The sequence below is a fragment of the Oreochromis aureus genome, linkage group 15 (assembly GCF_013358895.1).
Source record: "Oreochromis aureus strain Israel breed Guangdong linkage group 15, ZZ_aureus, whole genome shotgun sequence".
Taxonomy (NCBI): domain Eukaryota; kingdom Metazoa; phylum Chordata; class Actinopteri; order Cichliformes; family Cichlidae; genus Oreochromis; species Oreochromis aureus.
The window spans coordinates 18,646,478-18,664,379 of record NC_052956.1 but is presented as its reverse complement, the minus strand read 5'-3'; the positions used below and the strand labels follow the sequence as shown (position 1 = coordinate 18,664,379).

The following is a 17,902-nucleotide window of genomic DNA, read 5'->3' as shown; positions in this document are numbered from 1 at the left end:
AATCCAGCGTGTTTTCCCCCATTGTTGCAAAGTCCACCGGGGTGTGAGTTCTGCAGCTTGCTGATCGTCCTGTACAGCTCGCAGAGCGCCTCTTTGGTGTTAGTGCTGGGTGGGATGTACACTGCTATAATGAGCACAGCAGTGAATTCCTGAGGTAGATAAAAAGTTCTGCATCGAACAGTCATAACTCTACCAGCGATTAGCACTAATAAGAAACTAGCACAGAGTTCTTGCACCATTCCAGGGTGATGTAGACACACAAGCCACCACCGCGATTCTTACCGCACCTCTGCTTTTGACACTGTTGATAATCGTATTTTGTTAGATAGATTAAACCACTGGGTGGGTATATCGGGTACTGCATTGGAATGGTTTAAATCCTTTTTGTCTGAACGATTTTTCTCTGTGGCCACCTCTAAGTTCAGATCCTCTTGTCAGCTCTCTTGCCTATGGGGTGCCACAGGGTTCTGTCTTGGGACGGTTACTGTTTCTGTTTCTTTACTCCCTCTTCTGCAACTTCTTAGCTCGTTTACGGATATTTCGTATCATTGTTACGCAGATGATATTCAGCTATATATCACTTTTAGTTCACCTGATGTTTCTAAGCTTCAAATCTTCCAGTCCTGCTTTGATTCCATTTGAGATTGGATGGCATAAAATTATCTTCAACTAAATGCTGAGAAAACTGAAGTCATTGTCTTTGCTCCTGAAAAATTTGTTCCCCTCGTGGTTAAAAATCTAGGCCCTCTTGCTTCTTATATTACACCCTCCATTAGGAACCTTGGTGTTACATTTGACCCAACTGATGCTGGACACACACGTTAAATCTTTGGTTTGCTCTTGTTTTTACCATTTAAGAAATATTTCTAAGCTGAGTCCCATTGTGTCACGCTCCGAATTGGAACTGATTATCCATGCTTTTGTTTCATCTTGCTTAGATTATTGTAATTCCTTGTGTACTTGCTTTAGTAATGCCTCCCTGGAACGACTGCAGGGTGTTCAAAATGCTGCTGCTAAGCTTCTGACAAAGTATCCCAAATACTCCCATGCCACTCCCCTGCTGATTCAACTGCATTGGCTCCCTGTCAAGTTCAGGGTCCATTTTAAGGTTATAATCATGACCTATAGGGCCCTGCACGGTGTAGCTCCAACTTATATCAGTGATCTTCTTTTTCATTACCACCCCAGCAGGTCCCTGAGGTCTTGTGACCCAGGCTTGCTGGTTGTCCAGCATACAAGGTTAAAAATAAAAGGTGACAGAGCGTTTGTATCAGTGGCTCCCAGACTGTGGAACTCGCTCCCTTTGAGTTTGAGATCTGTGGACTCAGTCATTTCTTTTAAAAATCAGTTAAAAACTTATCTGTTTAAACTTGCTTCTGGTTGATTCGGTTTGTTTGAGGTTGTATGTCCGTTTCTGCTTCTGTGAAGCACTTTGTGATTTTTTATCTTGAAAGGTGCTATATAAATAAAATTTTACTTTACTTACTTACTTTACTTTACTTACAGAGCTGCATTTCTGTTGGCACGAAATGTGGTGAGCCCATGTAGCTGAATGGCAGTATCCAGAACTCTGTCAAAGAGCCATGTTCCTGTGAAAACAAAGACGCAACAGTCCCTAAAATCCTGCTGTGTGGTCTGCTGGAGTTGGATGTAGTCCAGTTTATTGTCCAGCGAGGAGGATGGATGGGAGAGCCGGCCGGCTTGGATTTGCTCTTAGGCTAGCATGGACCGCCACATGCTTGGCGTGCTTCCGCTTTCTCGAAGCGGAAGCTTCTATGCAGCAAGTCCACTTATCAAATGTACTCGCTACTAAATATTCCACAGTTCAGTGTTAGTGGTAAGGCAATGGCAATGGGTGGGCTGGAATCATATACCATTTGAATTAGGAATGGGATGGCACTATAATTTAGATGGGCTTGAAAGCAGACAAGCGAATACTTTGGCAGTATAGTGTAGCTTGTGAGATTGGAGATATTGAGCTGTTTGAACATGTGCTTCTGAAATGAGGTGCTCCTTCAAAAAAATAAATGAATAAAAATGGTGTTCTAAAGAGCTTTATCACATTAACCCTAATCTAGGGTTTAAAGCAGGGGTGGGCAATTCCAGGCCTCATGGGCCGGTGTCCTGCAGGTTTTAGATACCACCCTGAGTCAACACACCTGAATCAAATGATTAGTTCATTACCAGGCCTCTGGAGAACTTCAAGACATGTTGAGGAGGTAATTTAGCCATTTAAATCAGCTGTGATGGATCAAGGACATATCTAAAACCTGCAGGACCCCGGCCCTTGAGGCCTGAAATTGCCCACCCCTGGTTTAAAGGGTAAATCAGGTTAGTGTCACGACTAGCGAAGCGGACTCAGGCGCAGACCACAAGTTCCTTCAAACAAGAGTGAATTTATTTACAGTGTTCTCCACAGTGAAATATATATACACAATGGTGTCTGGGGAAAAGGGGCCAGGGTTCCAGGGTCCGGGAGTGAAAGCGGCAGGAGTCCAGGGAGGGGAGATTTCCACACAGCTCTCGCAAACACAAACAGCTCCTCTTCTTTCCACTACCACTCTTGCTCACGCTCGGTCACAGTGCACAGGGAACGGGTCCAGGGGGAATCTATACACAGACAGATAAACAGTTAGTCCCCAGGTTCAGGCGTACTCACGAACAAAACTTTGCAGATTGCAGGACGACTGACGCTGATGGCTCAACGATCCAGCGACGAGTAGAGCAGGTCCGCCATCTTAAGTAGGACTCTAATTCTCGTAATCAGCGGCAGGTGTGCTGATCATCCCCAGGTGCGTGGGAGCCAATACTGAGCTCCGCCCCAGCAGGAGAAAGAGAGAGTGGGTTTTTTTTTCAATCAAAAACACAGCCCAGTCCTCCCACCTAAACACCAACACTGTTGGTGAACAGTGTTGGTGAAGTTATTTTAAAAAAAGTAATAAACTACTAATTACTGATTACTTCTCCAAAAAAGTAATCCTGTTACTTTACTGATTATTTATTTTCAAAAGTAATTAGTTACTTAGTTACTTTTTAAAAACATGATACACAACCTGAATAAGTAATAAAGCAATAGACCTTTCAGCCCAATTCTATTTTTATGCATAAGCCATCATATAAAATCAAATCAAATGGAAAGTCTCTTTTTAAAAATTGTTTTATGAGTTTTAATCTTTTAATTTTATGCACATTGCATTAAGCAAAAATTTAATAATATGCAACACTGTGTTTGACTTGAAGAAATTGTTTAACATTTAAACCTATTTCTGCATAATCCAGCATATAAAATAAAATAATGTTTCGTGTTTACACTCATTCTTTCAAATAGATGCAAGTAAAACACAGCAAAAAATAAATAAAATCAAAGATTCAGCGGCACTAAGTCCTGTCGCTCTTAAATCTATTGCCACCTGTTTAGCAGGAGTGGGGCAGGTGGAGTTTTGGCCGGTGCTGCAGTGGTTATGTCAGTGGGAGGATCCAGGCATTTCTCTGTGAATTTCACATTCCCGTGGCAGCTTGCTAGGTGCTTGCTCAGATTTGAAGCTTAATTTTTCGCTGTAGGAAGAAGTTTTCTTCCCAAGCAGAGTGTATAGTGCACGCTAATGTTTTTGTCACTTTCTACGGAATCAAACTCAAAGTAATGTAAGTATGTCCACGCTTTAAACACTGCATGGTCGTACTCTCTCCCGCACCTATTATCCATTGTTGATCTACACACGTCTGTTGCTGTCACAGACATCGCAGGCTCGTATGGCATTGTCATGAGACACTCTCACAAACAAAATCACAACGGTTTAGTAACGCATTAACATAGTAAGCTTATGGGAAAGTAACAGTAATCAAATTACTTTTTTGCAATAGCAATCCCTTACATTACTTGTTGCTTGAAAAAAGTAATCGGATTACATGTTACTGCCCATCTCTGCTGCTGGGAACTATAAATGTATCAAATATAGCAGTCTGGGAACCCAGCCAGCTAATGTCTGATGTCTTTATGATATAATCATAAGAAGATATCTATTAATATAGATTATGAAGATTATTGAAGACTATTTTAATAGAGAAACTGTACTAATAATATTAAGGCGCTATATAAATACAGGCCATTTAATATTAGTGTTAGGTTTAGGGTACATATACAGGTTTTCATAACAAAAATGGCTGAAAAAAAGGAAATGCTTTGACAAACTTTCATCCTGTCCAGGGTTTTCTTTGTGCAAAGGCTTTGTACAGCTGATTTATGCTGCTACTTTTGTTCTGTGGTTTACCGCTGTCCTTGGATTTAGCCAACTTAAATCAACAAAATAAAAGTAGATTTTATATGAGCTTTGAGGGCTGTGTTTAAACCCCTAGCCACACTATACAGAATAAAGCAGGAATGTGGGAAGTGAAAGTGTATTCTCATCTTAAATTTAAATTTAGTACTCTTCACCTATGTCAACCAGAGCCTGCTCTGTCTCATTGGTTTAAACTCTGAAGAATGGCTTAGTCTGTACTATACTGCACTAAATTACCTAATATTCTCATAGCATACACATTTTAAATGACACAAGATGACTATATATTTATTTGCTTTTCAAGACCTTATAAACCAGTGATGTCAAATATGAGGCCCAGGGGCCAGAAGCAGTCTGGCAGAGACGCCAATCCAGCCCACCAAACAACTTGTGACAGAGGACTTGCATTTTGGACTTTTAAATGTATTTTCTTGCCCTGCTAGACCTCAGTGCAGCATTCAATAACACTGACCATAACATTTTATTACAACAATACTTTTAACAATACTTTTAACCTATAAAGGGAGAGCAGTGTGTCATGATTTATGAGCCGAATCATTGTTCATTTGCGAAATTCTGAATACATTTTAATGAACACCAACACAACATTGGTGTGATTTTAACTACCCACAATAATTAGTTAATAAAGTTTAGTTAACACAGTTTTCTTATTTATATATACTGAGTTTTCTTAGAGACCTGGAATGTAAACGTGCCTGTCTTTAAGGGACTTGGGTTAAGCTTCCATCCATCTATTTTCTTCTGGTTATCCGGGGCTGGGCCTGTGGGGGCAGCAGCCTTAGTAGAGAAGCCTACATCTCCCTCTCCCCGGCCACCTCCTCCAGCTTCTCTGGGAAAACACCAAGGCTCTCCCAGGCCAGCTGAGAGATATAATCTCTCCAGTGTGTCCTAGGTCTGCCTGGGGCCTCCTCCTGGTGGGACATGCCCAGAACACCTCATCCAGGAGGCATTTTAATCAGAGGCCCAAGTACCTGTTTGTACACAGGTGTGTACAAACAGGTACTCCCAGACACAGACTATGCAAACGCCTAAAACGCAGTTAAGCGCTGTCACGAACATGCCAAATCCTAACTGTTTAGAAATGTTGGCCAATCAGAAGTCTAGAAGCCTGGAAGGAAAAAATGTAAACAGGGATTTATGCAAACCTTAAATACTTCTGAAAAGTTTGTTTTTCTGGAAAGGCACCTAATTTTGTGTTACTTTCAAGTGCCTTCATCATTTGAAATGTTAATAACTAAAGACAGCATTTTTGCTGTTGTGTAGACTCACAACTTAGGAATGAACAAAATGCATACATATTTTTATAGATCTCACTTTTCATTGATCGAAAACGCCATTTACGTGTGGACGAAAGGCCCAAACGCATAGAAAAACCTGCATTTTCAAAAATACCCGTGTACGTGTGGACATACGTGTGGCGGCTGCTTCTAAACATATCGTGCATTGTCGGTCTTGCTTGCTGCTCAGTAATATTCACTATTTATTATTTACTGATACTTATACTTACTGATACTAAGCTTATGTTAGTTGTTGCTGTGGTTTTCCTAACATTTTGTTGTCTTGTTGCTTGTAATTTCTTTTCAGCAGGTGATCAGATTTTTAGTGTCTTTTCTCTCCATCTCTCTTCTCCTGTTTTTCTTTCCCTCTCCTTCTGTTGAGCATTGGCCTTTTTTCTTCGTCTTTCTCTTTCCTCCCCCCTCCATCCTGTCTGTTTCTATTGTTATAAGTTAAAAGTAAAAGTAAATAAATAATTATATCATATCATGTGATATCATATATCACATATCATAAGTTTTTCAGTGCTGCACATTTTTGTGACTGATTACTGCGTCTGTGTGATTGAGGTCTTAGAGAACACAAACAGTAAAAAAAGAAGAAGAAGAAACAATCTGAAACAAGCTGTTAGACCCAGGAAAGGAGTACAGTGTAGTATAAACAAGCATCATGCAATATCAGAAGGGAGTCTAAAAGTTTTGTTTTTTGTTACAGCACTATAAGTCTAACCTTTGTTAATCTTAGCTAATGTAAGCCACTTAAGTTGATGATCATACAAGATATGGCAAGCCAATATGGTAATTGTGCACTGTATAACTTATAGATAAGAATGTGTTATTTCCTCTTTCCAAAGTCACACTGTTCCATGTTAATGAGTGGTTCTAACAGGGGCAGAGAATGGCTCTGCCAGTGCATATGCTTGTTTATTTTTTACTTGTATACATTCTTAACCTATAGCCATTTAAAAAATATATATATATTGTTCAATGTGATATGTTAATAATCAGTAATTAGTTTTAGTCATGCCAAAAATATTCTTCAATTTACTGTCAGTTTCAAATATAGGGTTAAGATTTGTCATCATTAAACCTTAAGGAGACAACACTTATCAGCAGTAAATGTTTATTTTTTATTCTTTATTTAAAACATAATTAAAAATTTGAATATCAAAACAGCTTTCCAGTAATGTTATGAAACATGAATGTTTTATTGGGTCAATTACAGAAAAATTTAAATATGGGGAAGTAATAAAAAGTGTGACCTGTGTGAACTGATGGTATACATTCTTGTACCCTTCCTGTAATCATGTATCACAGCTACTATGCAAGCAGTCCACCAAATATAAAGAGAGCCTGACCAGCCACTCAGCAGTCAGAGAAATCTAGTTCCCTTGTGATAAAAGACTTTCATTTGGGCATTTAGAGAGTGGAAAAGGTAACATGTTTTATAACAGATGAATCACAATTATTCTGTAAATGTGCTGAGAATGGTCAATGTCTATTCCTGATGATGATTCTTTTTTCTTTTCTCTTTTTAGGATGAAGTGTGCTGCGGTATTTCTTATGCTGTCCATGGTCATCCTCATGGCTGAACCTGGAGAGTGCATTTGGGACGCAATTTTCCATGGAGGTATAGTTTATTTTTGAAAAAGCATGTTTTAGAAAAAAAGGTTGACATAAGCATAAAATTGTGCTGAATGTTCTACTAAATATTCACATTAGGAATAATTATTTTCTTCTCGTTTGTTTTATTTAGCCAAACATTTTCTTCATCGGTAAGAGAGGTTATAACAGTAATAATAATAATAATCAGTAGTAGTAGTAGTAAAAGTGTAACGCAAAATTTTTGTTGTAATGTGTCTGCTTTGCTACCACTAGGCTCGTCAATCCTGGTGGCAAGGATGCTGTCAAGGATGTCCAACAAAAGCAAGAGCAGCAAAAAGATCAGGAGCTGGATAAGCGTGCAATCAGTTACCACCCTCGTCGACTTAATTTTGACTAGATTCAAGCTACCACCAAAAAGACCCCATTCTATTGAAAAGAAAAGCTTCTTCGTCTATAACAACAGAAATAAAATGCAGCTAATTATTTCTTGAAACTATACTTTGTGTTACTTTACTTGATAAAGTACTCTTAGCGGTTTTTTTTTGTGAATTGTCTTCTTTAATAAATTCATATTATAGCATGCTGAAACCTTGGGTGTCTAGTTTTATGTAATACAAATATGATTGCAATACATCAAAAGGAGGCAGCTGATTATTACAAACTCGATCTACCTTAGAAATTTGAAGGGCTAAAGGTAAGCAAATTTAATATAGGGCACGCTGTAACAGTCACAATGATGTGGTGTCTCTTTAATGCAACCTAAGCCAAGGGTTTATGATGTCATTATTGTGCACCACTGCCCACTCTGTGAATTATGGGAACAACGTGCTCGCACGCGAGTGCATGGAGAGAGACGGACTTTATATGTTTTACCTCTCCACAAACTTTTGCAACGTTACGGGTTGTAAGCAGCAGCCGTTCAACCGGGCCTTGTATGGTTGATGAAGAGAAGGTACATTAAAGGATGCGCTGTGGAATTCCCAGTACCAGTGTGATTGTGTATTCTTCCTACTACTCTGCTAAGGTTTCTACCGCCTCCTCTCAACCACTGAACACAACCCAGCGTTACAACGCCTTGCAGACTCCACATTTTATGTCATCTTTCAGGTATTGTGTGGAAATTTTTAAAATGTAAAATACTGTTATTGCTCTGTAAGTCATTGTAGGGGTAAAAAATGTCTGGCCTTCGGTTAGACACTCTGTTCATTTTAGCTGCTATGATGCCTGACAGGAGCTTCCATGTGGTACTGAGGCATGTTATTGGCCAGTAATTGGATGGGACCAGTCCCTTTCTGGGATCCTTGGGGATCAGGACCGTCCGGCCTTCGGTTAGCTATTCTGGGTGTCTCTCATAGACTAGCAGCTGTTTCATTTGTGCTGCTAGACTCTTGTGGAATGCAGTCAGCTTCTTCAGCCAGTAGGTGTGAACCATGTTGGGGCCTGGTGCTGTCCAACTCTTCATACTGGAGACCTTTTCTTGGATGTCTGCCACTGTGATAGTTACTGGACCCTGTTCAGGGAAGTTGCTGTGTTCTGCTCTCTGATCCACAAGCCACTGAGCATTGCCATTGTGTGTTGCGCCCTTCTGCCATAGGCTCTTCCAGTATTGCTCCATTTCCAGCCTTGGTGGTGCTGTTCTCATATTGTTCCCCTGCCACTGAGAGTACACCTTGACTGGTTCTGTGGAGAACAGCTGGTTTATTCTCCTGCCTTCTATTTCTCTGGTGTACTTCTTCAAGTAAGCTGGCCAAGGCTGTGGGTCTTTGCTTGGCAGTTTTCAAGGCCTAAGGTATGGACAGCTTGCTCTACTTCATGTTCCATGTCTAGTCACCCCATGAAGATGCTCGTGCATCTCCTGTGTCTCCCCAGTCAGTCATGTCTCCACGTCTCAGTGTCAAGTCCGTGTCTTTGTAGACACGAACAAGAAGTTTTCTTCCCACGCAGTGAACAGCAGACACTAATGTTTTTGTCACTTTTTACGGAACTCAAAGTAAGGTCAGTACTTCCACGCTTTAAACGCTGCACGGTCATACTCTGTCCCGCACTCGATATATTATCCATTTTTGATCTGCACACAGCTGTTGCCACGAAGGTCGCACTCGCCTACATCATTGTCATGAGACACACAAAAAAAATCACGGTTTTAGTGACACAGTAATGCAGCGTGCTTACGGGAAAGTAATGGTAATCTAATTACCTTTTTTGCAATAGTAATCCCTTACTTTACTCGTTACTTGAAAAAAGTAATCGGATTACAGTAACGCGTTACTTGTAACATGTTACTGCCCATCTCTGTTTATAACATATTCAGAAATACATGAATTGCAATTAAATGTATTCCCCACTGCTGTGTAATCTATGTTGATGATGATGGACCTGCGACCAGAACAGCCAGTGGAGGTACTGGCAAAAATGACGACTGAACTAGCAGTTATGCATTGAGAACAGGCGTCAACACCAGCAGGAGAGGCTGCAGGACCAGGCCGAGCACGAGCACCAGACTAAGTTCTGGAAGACCTTGTCGTTTGATCTGGTTCCACGCCAGCACCACTGCCGCTCTGTCCAGGCCTAGCCATCTGAATTCATCGGATGGAGGTGTAAGATAACCTCCGGGTGTTCCTTTCAGGTCACAGCAGAGGCATTCCGTTGCCCGTGGAGGAGTGGATGCTGCGGCTGTTACCTTTGCAGTCAGGGAAAGCCTAGGCAGCAGACCTCAGCCAGCCTGTGCTGGCCATTTTTGGGACATCACCCTAATGATTGTGGACTGCCTGAGGATAACTGCTGATACTTCCGTGAAGGTCGTATGGAACCGGCGGATGTGGTCTTTGCCTATGCCAGGGAGCTCCACAATGCAGCAGCAAGATGGCTAGCCTGCTGGACACTATAGCCTTTGAGCTTGTGACCTTGTTGACTATCTCACACAGGCTCAGAGAGCAGACGTTGCTGCGTTGCAACAGCTTTTTGCAGATGTGTGCCCAGCATACCACTCTCATAGAGCACCATTTTCAAAAATCAAATGTTGTTTGAAACAGATACTGGTGATTTTAAAAATATAAACAACTTTTAATTGATAGTACTATTTATCTGATGCCGCCATATCAGATAAAAAGATGATGAAAAACAAACTATCTAAATCACCAGGAAAATGATAAAAAAAAAAAATTTATCTTTTTGTATTTGATTATTCCTGCACCCAAGAGGGCAGCAGAATATAGCTGTTAAGGGGAAACAAATAGCAGTGATAATTTTTATGTAGATAGATAGATAGATATAATTTTATTTCGAACATGCAAATATAATTGAAATAACAACAGAAAAAAACCCCAAAAAAACAAAACTTAAAAATCATCAAGTTTTCATGTATATAACTTTGTCTACAGAATGCGTGTGCTCAAAAAGGAGTCGGATGAAGTTTACACTTTTCTTGTTCCTACCCCCTTATTTCAAATTTCATTGCTTAGAAATCCATATCCAGGATTCAACATTATTTGATCATATATGGTTAACTATGTACAAGTCTAACACACTGAACATACCCAAATAAAAAACATTTTCAGCACGTAAACCAGAACAACAACAAACTACATTTTTACATAAACTAATCACCCTGTCTATAACACCCGCTTAATCTCTGAGCTTGTTTTATATCTATGCGACAAACACCTTAATGAACACTTAAGGTTGGGTTACTCAGGCCTTGATCTATAAAAAAAAAGAGGACACAATGAGACAACTCAGTCACTGAGAGGAAGATTTCCTATATTCATGCAATTTATTATTTTTGAACAATCGTGTGAATTTTTGTATTGATGTACTTGTCTTGATTTCATCTGTACAGGTGTTCCACACACTAACTCCTCTGACTGTAATGCTCTGATATTTTACATTTGTCCTTACTACTGGCTTGCTGAACATAAGGATTCCTCTCAGGTCATGAGTATTTGGTCTTAGTTGGAACAAGTTCTGAATGTTGAGGGGGAAAAATTTATTTTCTGCTTTGTACATTGTTTGCGCAGTTCTGAGGTCAACCAAATCTTTAAATTTGAGGATATTTAATTTGATAAAAAGTGGATTTGATGGTTCTCTTGAAGTAGCTTTATTTATTATCCTTATTGCTCTTTTTTGCAGAATGTATATTGGATAAGTGTGTGTCTTATACGTGTTTCCCCACACTTCCACACAGTATGTCATGTACGGCAGTATAATAGAACAATAGAGAGTATATAATGATGTTTGATTTATGAGATCCTTGACCTTATAGAGAATTGCCAGAGACTTCAATATTTTGCCTTTGATATGAGTAATGTGGGGAATCCAGGATAATTTGTGATGTATTATCACACCAAGGAATTTTATTTCAGATACTCTGTCTAATTCAGTGTTATTTATTGTCAGTTTACTGTTAGTAGAATATGTGCGATTCCCAAATATTATGAATTTTGTTTTGCTCAGGTTCAATGTTAATTTATTATGGTCAAACCAGGTCTTCAGATTATTTAATTCATTTTCTAGCTCATTCAGAAGTTGTTCCAAGTTACTTCCACAGCACAGTAAGTTTGTATCATCCGCAAATAATATTATTTTCAAAGACTTTGAAATAGCACATATCTCATTAATATACAATATGAAAAGCAGCGGCCCCAAAACTGATCCTTGGGGAACCCCACACACAACAGGTTTCAGTTCTGACTCCATGGCATTTATTTGGGTAAATTGTTTACGGTTTGTAAGGTAACTGTTAACCCATGATAATGCCACCCCTCTGACCCCATATGTACATAGTTTGTTAAGTAAGAGGCTGTGATCAACTGTATCGAATGCTTTCTTTAAATCTAAAAAACTCCGACAGCATATTTTTTGTTTTCAATAGCAGTTGTTACTGTCTATAAACTCCACTAAGGCATGCGTTGTGGTCCTTTTGGGTCTAAATCCATACTGCTGTTCATATAGTACATTGCTTTTTATGATAAAGTCATATAATCTATTGTAAAATATTTTTTCCAGTATCTTAGAGAACTGCGGTAGTAGAGAGATGGGCCGATAGTTTGTGAGAAGATGTTTATCTCCAGCTTTATATATTGGAACTACCTTTGCAATTTTCATCTTATCAGGAAATAAACCACTTTGTAATGACAGATTACAAATGTAAAGAATATATGAGTCATTGGGTGTGATTGCTGCCTGTTATCACATCCAGTATGGCAGAGGCAGATGATTCACTTTGGCAAACCAATAGAAAGCAGCTAAAAGAAGAAGTTGTAACACAATAGTTATTAATACTAAAAATTAACCCTCTAAAGTCTAACCTGTTGCTAGCTTCAGACAGGTGTTTTTTTAAAAAGTCCCATAAGTCGCGAACCATTTGACTCTGCGCTTTTCAGTGATATTAAGGTCATTACGGTAATCCCAGGCACAGTGTGGCAGAAGCCTCAGGAAGACCAAATTGAGAGAAGAGAGTGTGTGAGTGTGATGCAGCTCTACAGAAGTCGTGAAAAGGAAATGACCAAGAGTACATCTTTCACAATCTTACAATACTGCGATTACAGCCATTAAGCAACTCTATGTGAATGGCCATTGATCAATGGGCTTTGATCAGTGGTTGTTGATCAATTGTCATGACAGTTTGCATATTAATAATCAAGGAACTGACCTCATAGCCCATTGTTCATTCAGTGGGCTTGTTTCACTCATTGTGCAAATGTATTGTTTATAAGATTGGGGAAACCTGCAGTTAGCTGAGACTGAAGAAGTCACTTGGATAAGTGACAAAACGTTTCTCCCACTGAAAATGCAACGTCCAGATGAGCAGAATCAACCTTTTGCTCTATAGAAAACTGACATTTTATCGTGCCTTTGGGTTCTTTTCACCTGGTTTATTTATTGTTTTGTTTTTTCTGTTTGCTGTGCTGTTTTTTGTGTTATTTGCCAAGATTTGGATATGGCGCCTTGCCTGGGATTGCTGTAATGACCCTAATATCACTGAAAAGCACAGTGTTGCTGCTTTCAGGAAACGGAATTTTGCGATTGCACCAATGGTCCAAGAATGATAGCAGTTTGGCCTAAGAGTTTGACAAAAAACATAATTATTATAATATTACTATAAAGATCACCACTAATTAATATTAATATAGAGATCTAGAGTCCTTCCTTTCCTCCTCCATACTTTTGTTTTCCCATCTTTATTGTAAAAGTTAATTGATTCAATCTCCAAAGAATTCCTCACCAGAACTGTGCAGGGTATTTTAGCTACTTTCAAGCACAATGTAATCTGGATTGAAAAGTTCAACTTCAGTCATTTTATGATTAATTTGCCATTGAACAGCAATGGAACAGATCTCATCTCACCATGAAACTGCCTGTTTCTAAATTTTTCCAATTACTTTTAAACTTCTGAAAATAGTTATAGTCAATAGTTTTGTCAATTAAAGCTGGAAGTCTGCACTTTATTCACACCTTGAGCTTTGAGCAAAATTGCAAAAAAAAGGTAGCACTGTATGAGCTAAAGAGTACATCCCTATGCTGTTTTTTTTGTTTGTTGTTTTTAAGATTTTGGTCAAGTATAAAAAAACATTTAAAAAATCTAGAAACATTTTCATCAAGATATAGCAATTAAAAGTGGGATATTGTGTTCAGTTGTTTGACACTGAGCACAAAGATGATTATTACATCATCAAAGACTGTGCAGTTATGCAGGGGTTTTTTTTTTGCATTTCAAAATACCATGTGATAGTCTATTTTTTTTCTTTTCCTTCCTGTTTTGCATAAGCAAGACAAAGTAATCCAGCTGGTATATAAAGAGATGAGTAAACAGACAGAGATCATTTCTTGTAGGCTTTATACCACTTACTTTCCAAAAGCTGAAGAGTTGAAGTCTCTTTCAATCAGAAAGGTATGTAATGTTAAATATGTTATTATTTTCTTACTTTACTTTGAACTAGCTGCTCAAAAACAACAATTTATAATTTCTTTGGTCTCTAGGATGAAGTGCACCATGCTGTTCCTTGTGCTGTCGATGGTTGTCCTCATGGCTGAACCTGGGGAGGCCTTTATTCACCATATTATCGGTGGACTTATTAGTGGTAATTCTGTTGATATTTTGACAATAATCATCTTGGCATGTGTAATTACTGTAATACTAATAACATACCCAGAAAATTAAATTAACATTAATTACTGTAATGTTTGATTAATTTCTCAGCACTATGTTTAGCAGTTTCTTTGATTGGGGTTTCTATATAATTCATAAGATTACTAGTAGGGATGGGAAGAATTTGATTTCATTGATTCTGATTCCATTATCAGTATCACTTATCGATTTGATACCTTATTGATTCCCTTATCAATTCTCAATGGCTCATTGCCATCACCATCTCTAAGCAGCATATCAAAGATATTACATTCATACAAATCAGTTACATCCTGTGTGGTCATGCTTGTGAATGTTGGATGTATTTCCCCTCTTTTTTTGTGATCAGTATTGGCGTCATTACTCAAAAACACTAAAGTAAAAAGTTATTAAACAGAACAATTTTCATAACAGTACGTTACTTAATTACATCCAGGAGAAAGACATTCGTTATACTACTCATCAGTTTTTAGTTATTCTGTAAAATGATCTGAAACACACTGTCTCATATTTACCAAATAACAATATAAACCTACAGGGTAAAGCCCCACACACCAACACAAATCCCTATCCTAATGAGGACACACATACCTTTCTCTTAGTATTTAGCTGATAACACAAATCAAAGATGAAAACCAGAACAAAGAGACTTCAAAGCGATCATCACAGTGAATCTTCTGTCGAAATAGGAGGCTACAGCATGACTGCTCTGTTGAAGTTTAGTGGCGACTGACTTCACTGCTAATGACAGCTCACTTTATCACAGTGCTGGGCTGGGGTTTGCATTACTCAGCTTCAATATCACTCTGAGTTTTTGGCTAGCTTAGTGTTAGCATGTTGTCTCTGCGGGTGCTTGCGAAGAACCAAAGTTGTGTTAACAGTATAATGGAGTTGTTTCTGTCCTGGAGCAGTCTCCACTTTACCATTGCTCATTTATCGTTTTGTGCAACAAAAATTAAAGAAATATTCCATGTCCCCGCTGTAGACTGCGCCACTAATTTCCTTCTCCAACACACAAACTGAAATCAGCTCATCGTAGCAAGAGTCCAATAATCGATAAGCAGGATTGACAGAAAGGCAAAGTAACGATTCCATGCAACTGGATCCAGTTCTCGATTCCCATCCCTACTATACATATTAACACATACATATATTTTTTGACTTTTCAGAAAGGAACAACCTGTGTTCAGATTTGGACAACATATATAGATACTTGGGACTTTAGTCAGAATGACTACCAATCGCTTATCAGATCAGGCTTAAAAACATGAAATGTGGGTTCCAGCATTTCTGAAACTGATCCATGAAAAAGTGCCTAAAATTGTGGCTACCGCTGTCTCATTTATTTTATTTCAAAATCTTTAAGGAGTGCCAGAGATTTATGGAGTAGCAATAGTTTAATACAGTACTACATATATTTACTTATAGCGAGCTTCGTCAAAGTCAGCTTCTAGCAAAAAAAATGTTTTGACCATGGTATTAAATACCAATACACAGAACTAATTTTGGATATGTAAAATGTTCACCACAATATGTGTATTATAATGTATGGAATTCATGCTACAATATTTTTATCTCTTTTCTTTTTTATTCAGTTGGCAAACATATCCACGGCCTCATCCACGGACATGGGAATGTCAAACAGCAACAACAGCAGCAAGAGCAGCTAAACCAACGCTCATTTAACCGAGAACAGTTCAAACGGGAAAGGGCTGCTTTTAACTAAACTTCACCCTGAAAGACCAAGTCTAAAATGTTTCATTTTTGTTAAAAAGAAATGCTTTCTGTGCTGGTTTAGCTCAGTGGGATGAGCAGGGGACCATATGCCCCATGGCTGAGAGTGGCCGGTCGTGGTTCAAGTCTGACCTGCGGCCCTTTGCCGCATATCTTCCCCTCTCTCCCCCTGCTTTTCTGTCAGTCCTCACTCTCCCTATCTAATAAAGGCCAAAAAAAAAAACTGAAAAAGAAATGCTTTCTGTTCTTCTGAAAAAACAAAACAAAAAAGACCTGCTTGGATTGCCATGGCTTCAAAATATGTTTGAATCTGATACGAGTTAAACAGACAGAGACAGTTGCTTTGAATACATTTTCAATAAAGTGAAATCTCTGGCAACACTTGTGATATGTCAAAAAAATTTACTGCTTGAACAACACATTTTGATGTAATGCTAAATGAAAGAGTAAATCTTGATGAACAAAAACATTTGTCCTTTGTCCTACCCTAAATTATAAATCTGTGTGGATCATTATTATGATAATGTGAATGGTTGCTGTGACTTTCATGTAGTCATAGCAACTCGTTATGCTTTTGTCATATATTTTTGCTGTTAATTAGTAACTTGAACAGTACAAACTATTATATACATTAAAGTAGTGAAAATGTGTAGATATACAACAGTAAAGGCAAACACATCTTACCTACTGTTATTCTTAAATTGTGTTTTGGGGAAAAATTTAGCCTCTCTATTTCACCCATTCAAATATTTTAGGAGTATTCGAATGAAACAGCTCGTGGTCACCTAGGGACCAACCTAATGGTTGAGCCAGTGCTTTGAGAAAGACAAACAGCAATCTGTAGCATCTGTAGGATATGCTGCAGCATATCTGTAGGGCAGGGGTCTGCAACCTTTAACACCCAAAGAGCCATTTGGACCCGGTTTCCAAGCAAAAGAAAACACTGGGAGCCACAAATACTTTTTGACATCTAAAATGAAGATAACACTGTATATATTGTTTTTTTTTACCTTTATGCTTTGTGTGAACAACTAAAGTAAGTAAGTAAAGTTTATTTATTAAGCGCTTTTCACAGACAGACAGTCACAAAGCGCTGTACACAAATATTAAAATAAACAATACAATCAATAGACATTACACACAATGTAAAAGATCAAAATATAAATAATGTAAAGAATATAAAATACGTAGATCAACAAAAGGCTTGTTTGAACAGAAAAGTTTTTAACTGCTTTTTAAAAGAATCCACAGAGCAACTAAAGTGTGTTGCTTATAAAATCCATGAAGTGCTACAGAGAAAATTACATTTATTACATCTATTTATTTAATTAACACATTTTGAACTCTTAAAGAAATATAACAAAAGGAAAGACACCCAGCTGAACTAAAATGATCCATGTAGCAAACAAAAACTGTTGTGAGCCGCCACCCTTATATCGCCTGTGGGCTTTTGGAGCCTTGACCTGACTTTTAAAAAGTAATTGGAAAAAATCACTATGCTGCTAAAAGATGAAAAATAGATATTTGCAAAATTCTGCCTAAATATGTATTTTACCTGGTTAATGTGTGTGGCGGGGCGTGGTCTGCAGCGCCGCTGCAGGGGAGTCGGACGCACCTGAGCGGCACCCGCAATCACGCGTCGCGCCCTTAACGTCTGTGATCTCTCTGCTGTTGTGTTGTCGGGCTGTGAGCTGAAAAGCTACAGCCGGCTGTATGCGTACAGCAACCGTGTGTGAAAAGTGGTCAATAAAGAGATGCTGAAAAGCAGCGGGTCGCCGTGGTATGAAGTCACTTTCATCTTTACGCAGGACTGTAAGCTGTCGTCTGTGAGGCGTGTTCACGGTGGAGAATAGCTGCTGACATAA

General features: G+C 38.6%; 3 protein-coding genes across 3 annotated transcripts in view; 2 read left to right on the top strand and 1 right to left on the bottom strand.

Annotated features, from left to right (window-relative positions):
• LOC116309414 (exostosin-1) overlaps nt 1-17,902 on the bottom strand; it is a 338,957-nt gene that overhangs the window by 105,305 nt on the left and 215,750 nt on the right. The window lies entirely within an intron of this gene.
• On the top strand, nt 6,867-7,765 carry LOC116309419 (moronecidin-like). The gene is made up of 4 exons (XM_031726007.2): nt 6,867-7,007; nt 7,111-7,202; nt 7,329-7,347; nt 7,451-7,765. The coding sequence occupies exons 2-4, from the start codon at nt 7,112-7,114 to the stop codon at nt 7,572-7,574; spliced, it is 234 nt and encodes a 77-aa protein (XP_031581867.2). The 5' UTR covers nt 6,867-7,007; nt 7,111; the 3' UTR covers nt 7,575-7,765.
• Nucleotides 13,935-16,504, top strand: LOC116309420 (moronecidin-like). The gene is made up of 3 exons (XM_031726010.2): nt 13,935-14,066; nt 14,156-14,256; nt 15,899-16,504. The coding sequence occupies exons 2-3, from the start codon at nt 14,157-14,159 to the stop codon at nt 16,027-16,029; spliced, it is 231 nt and encodes a 76-aa protein (XP_031581870.1). The 5' UTR covers nt 13,935-14,066; nt 14,156; the 3' UTR covers nt 16,030-16,504.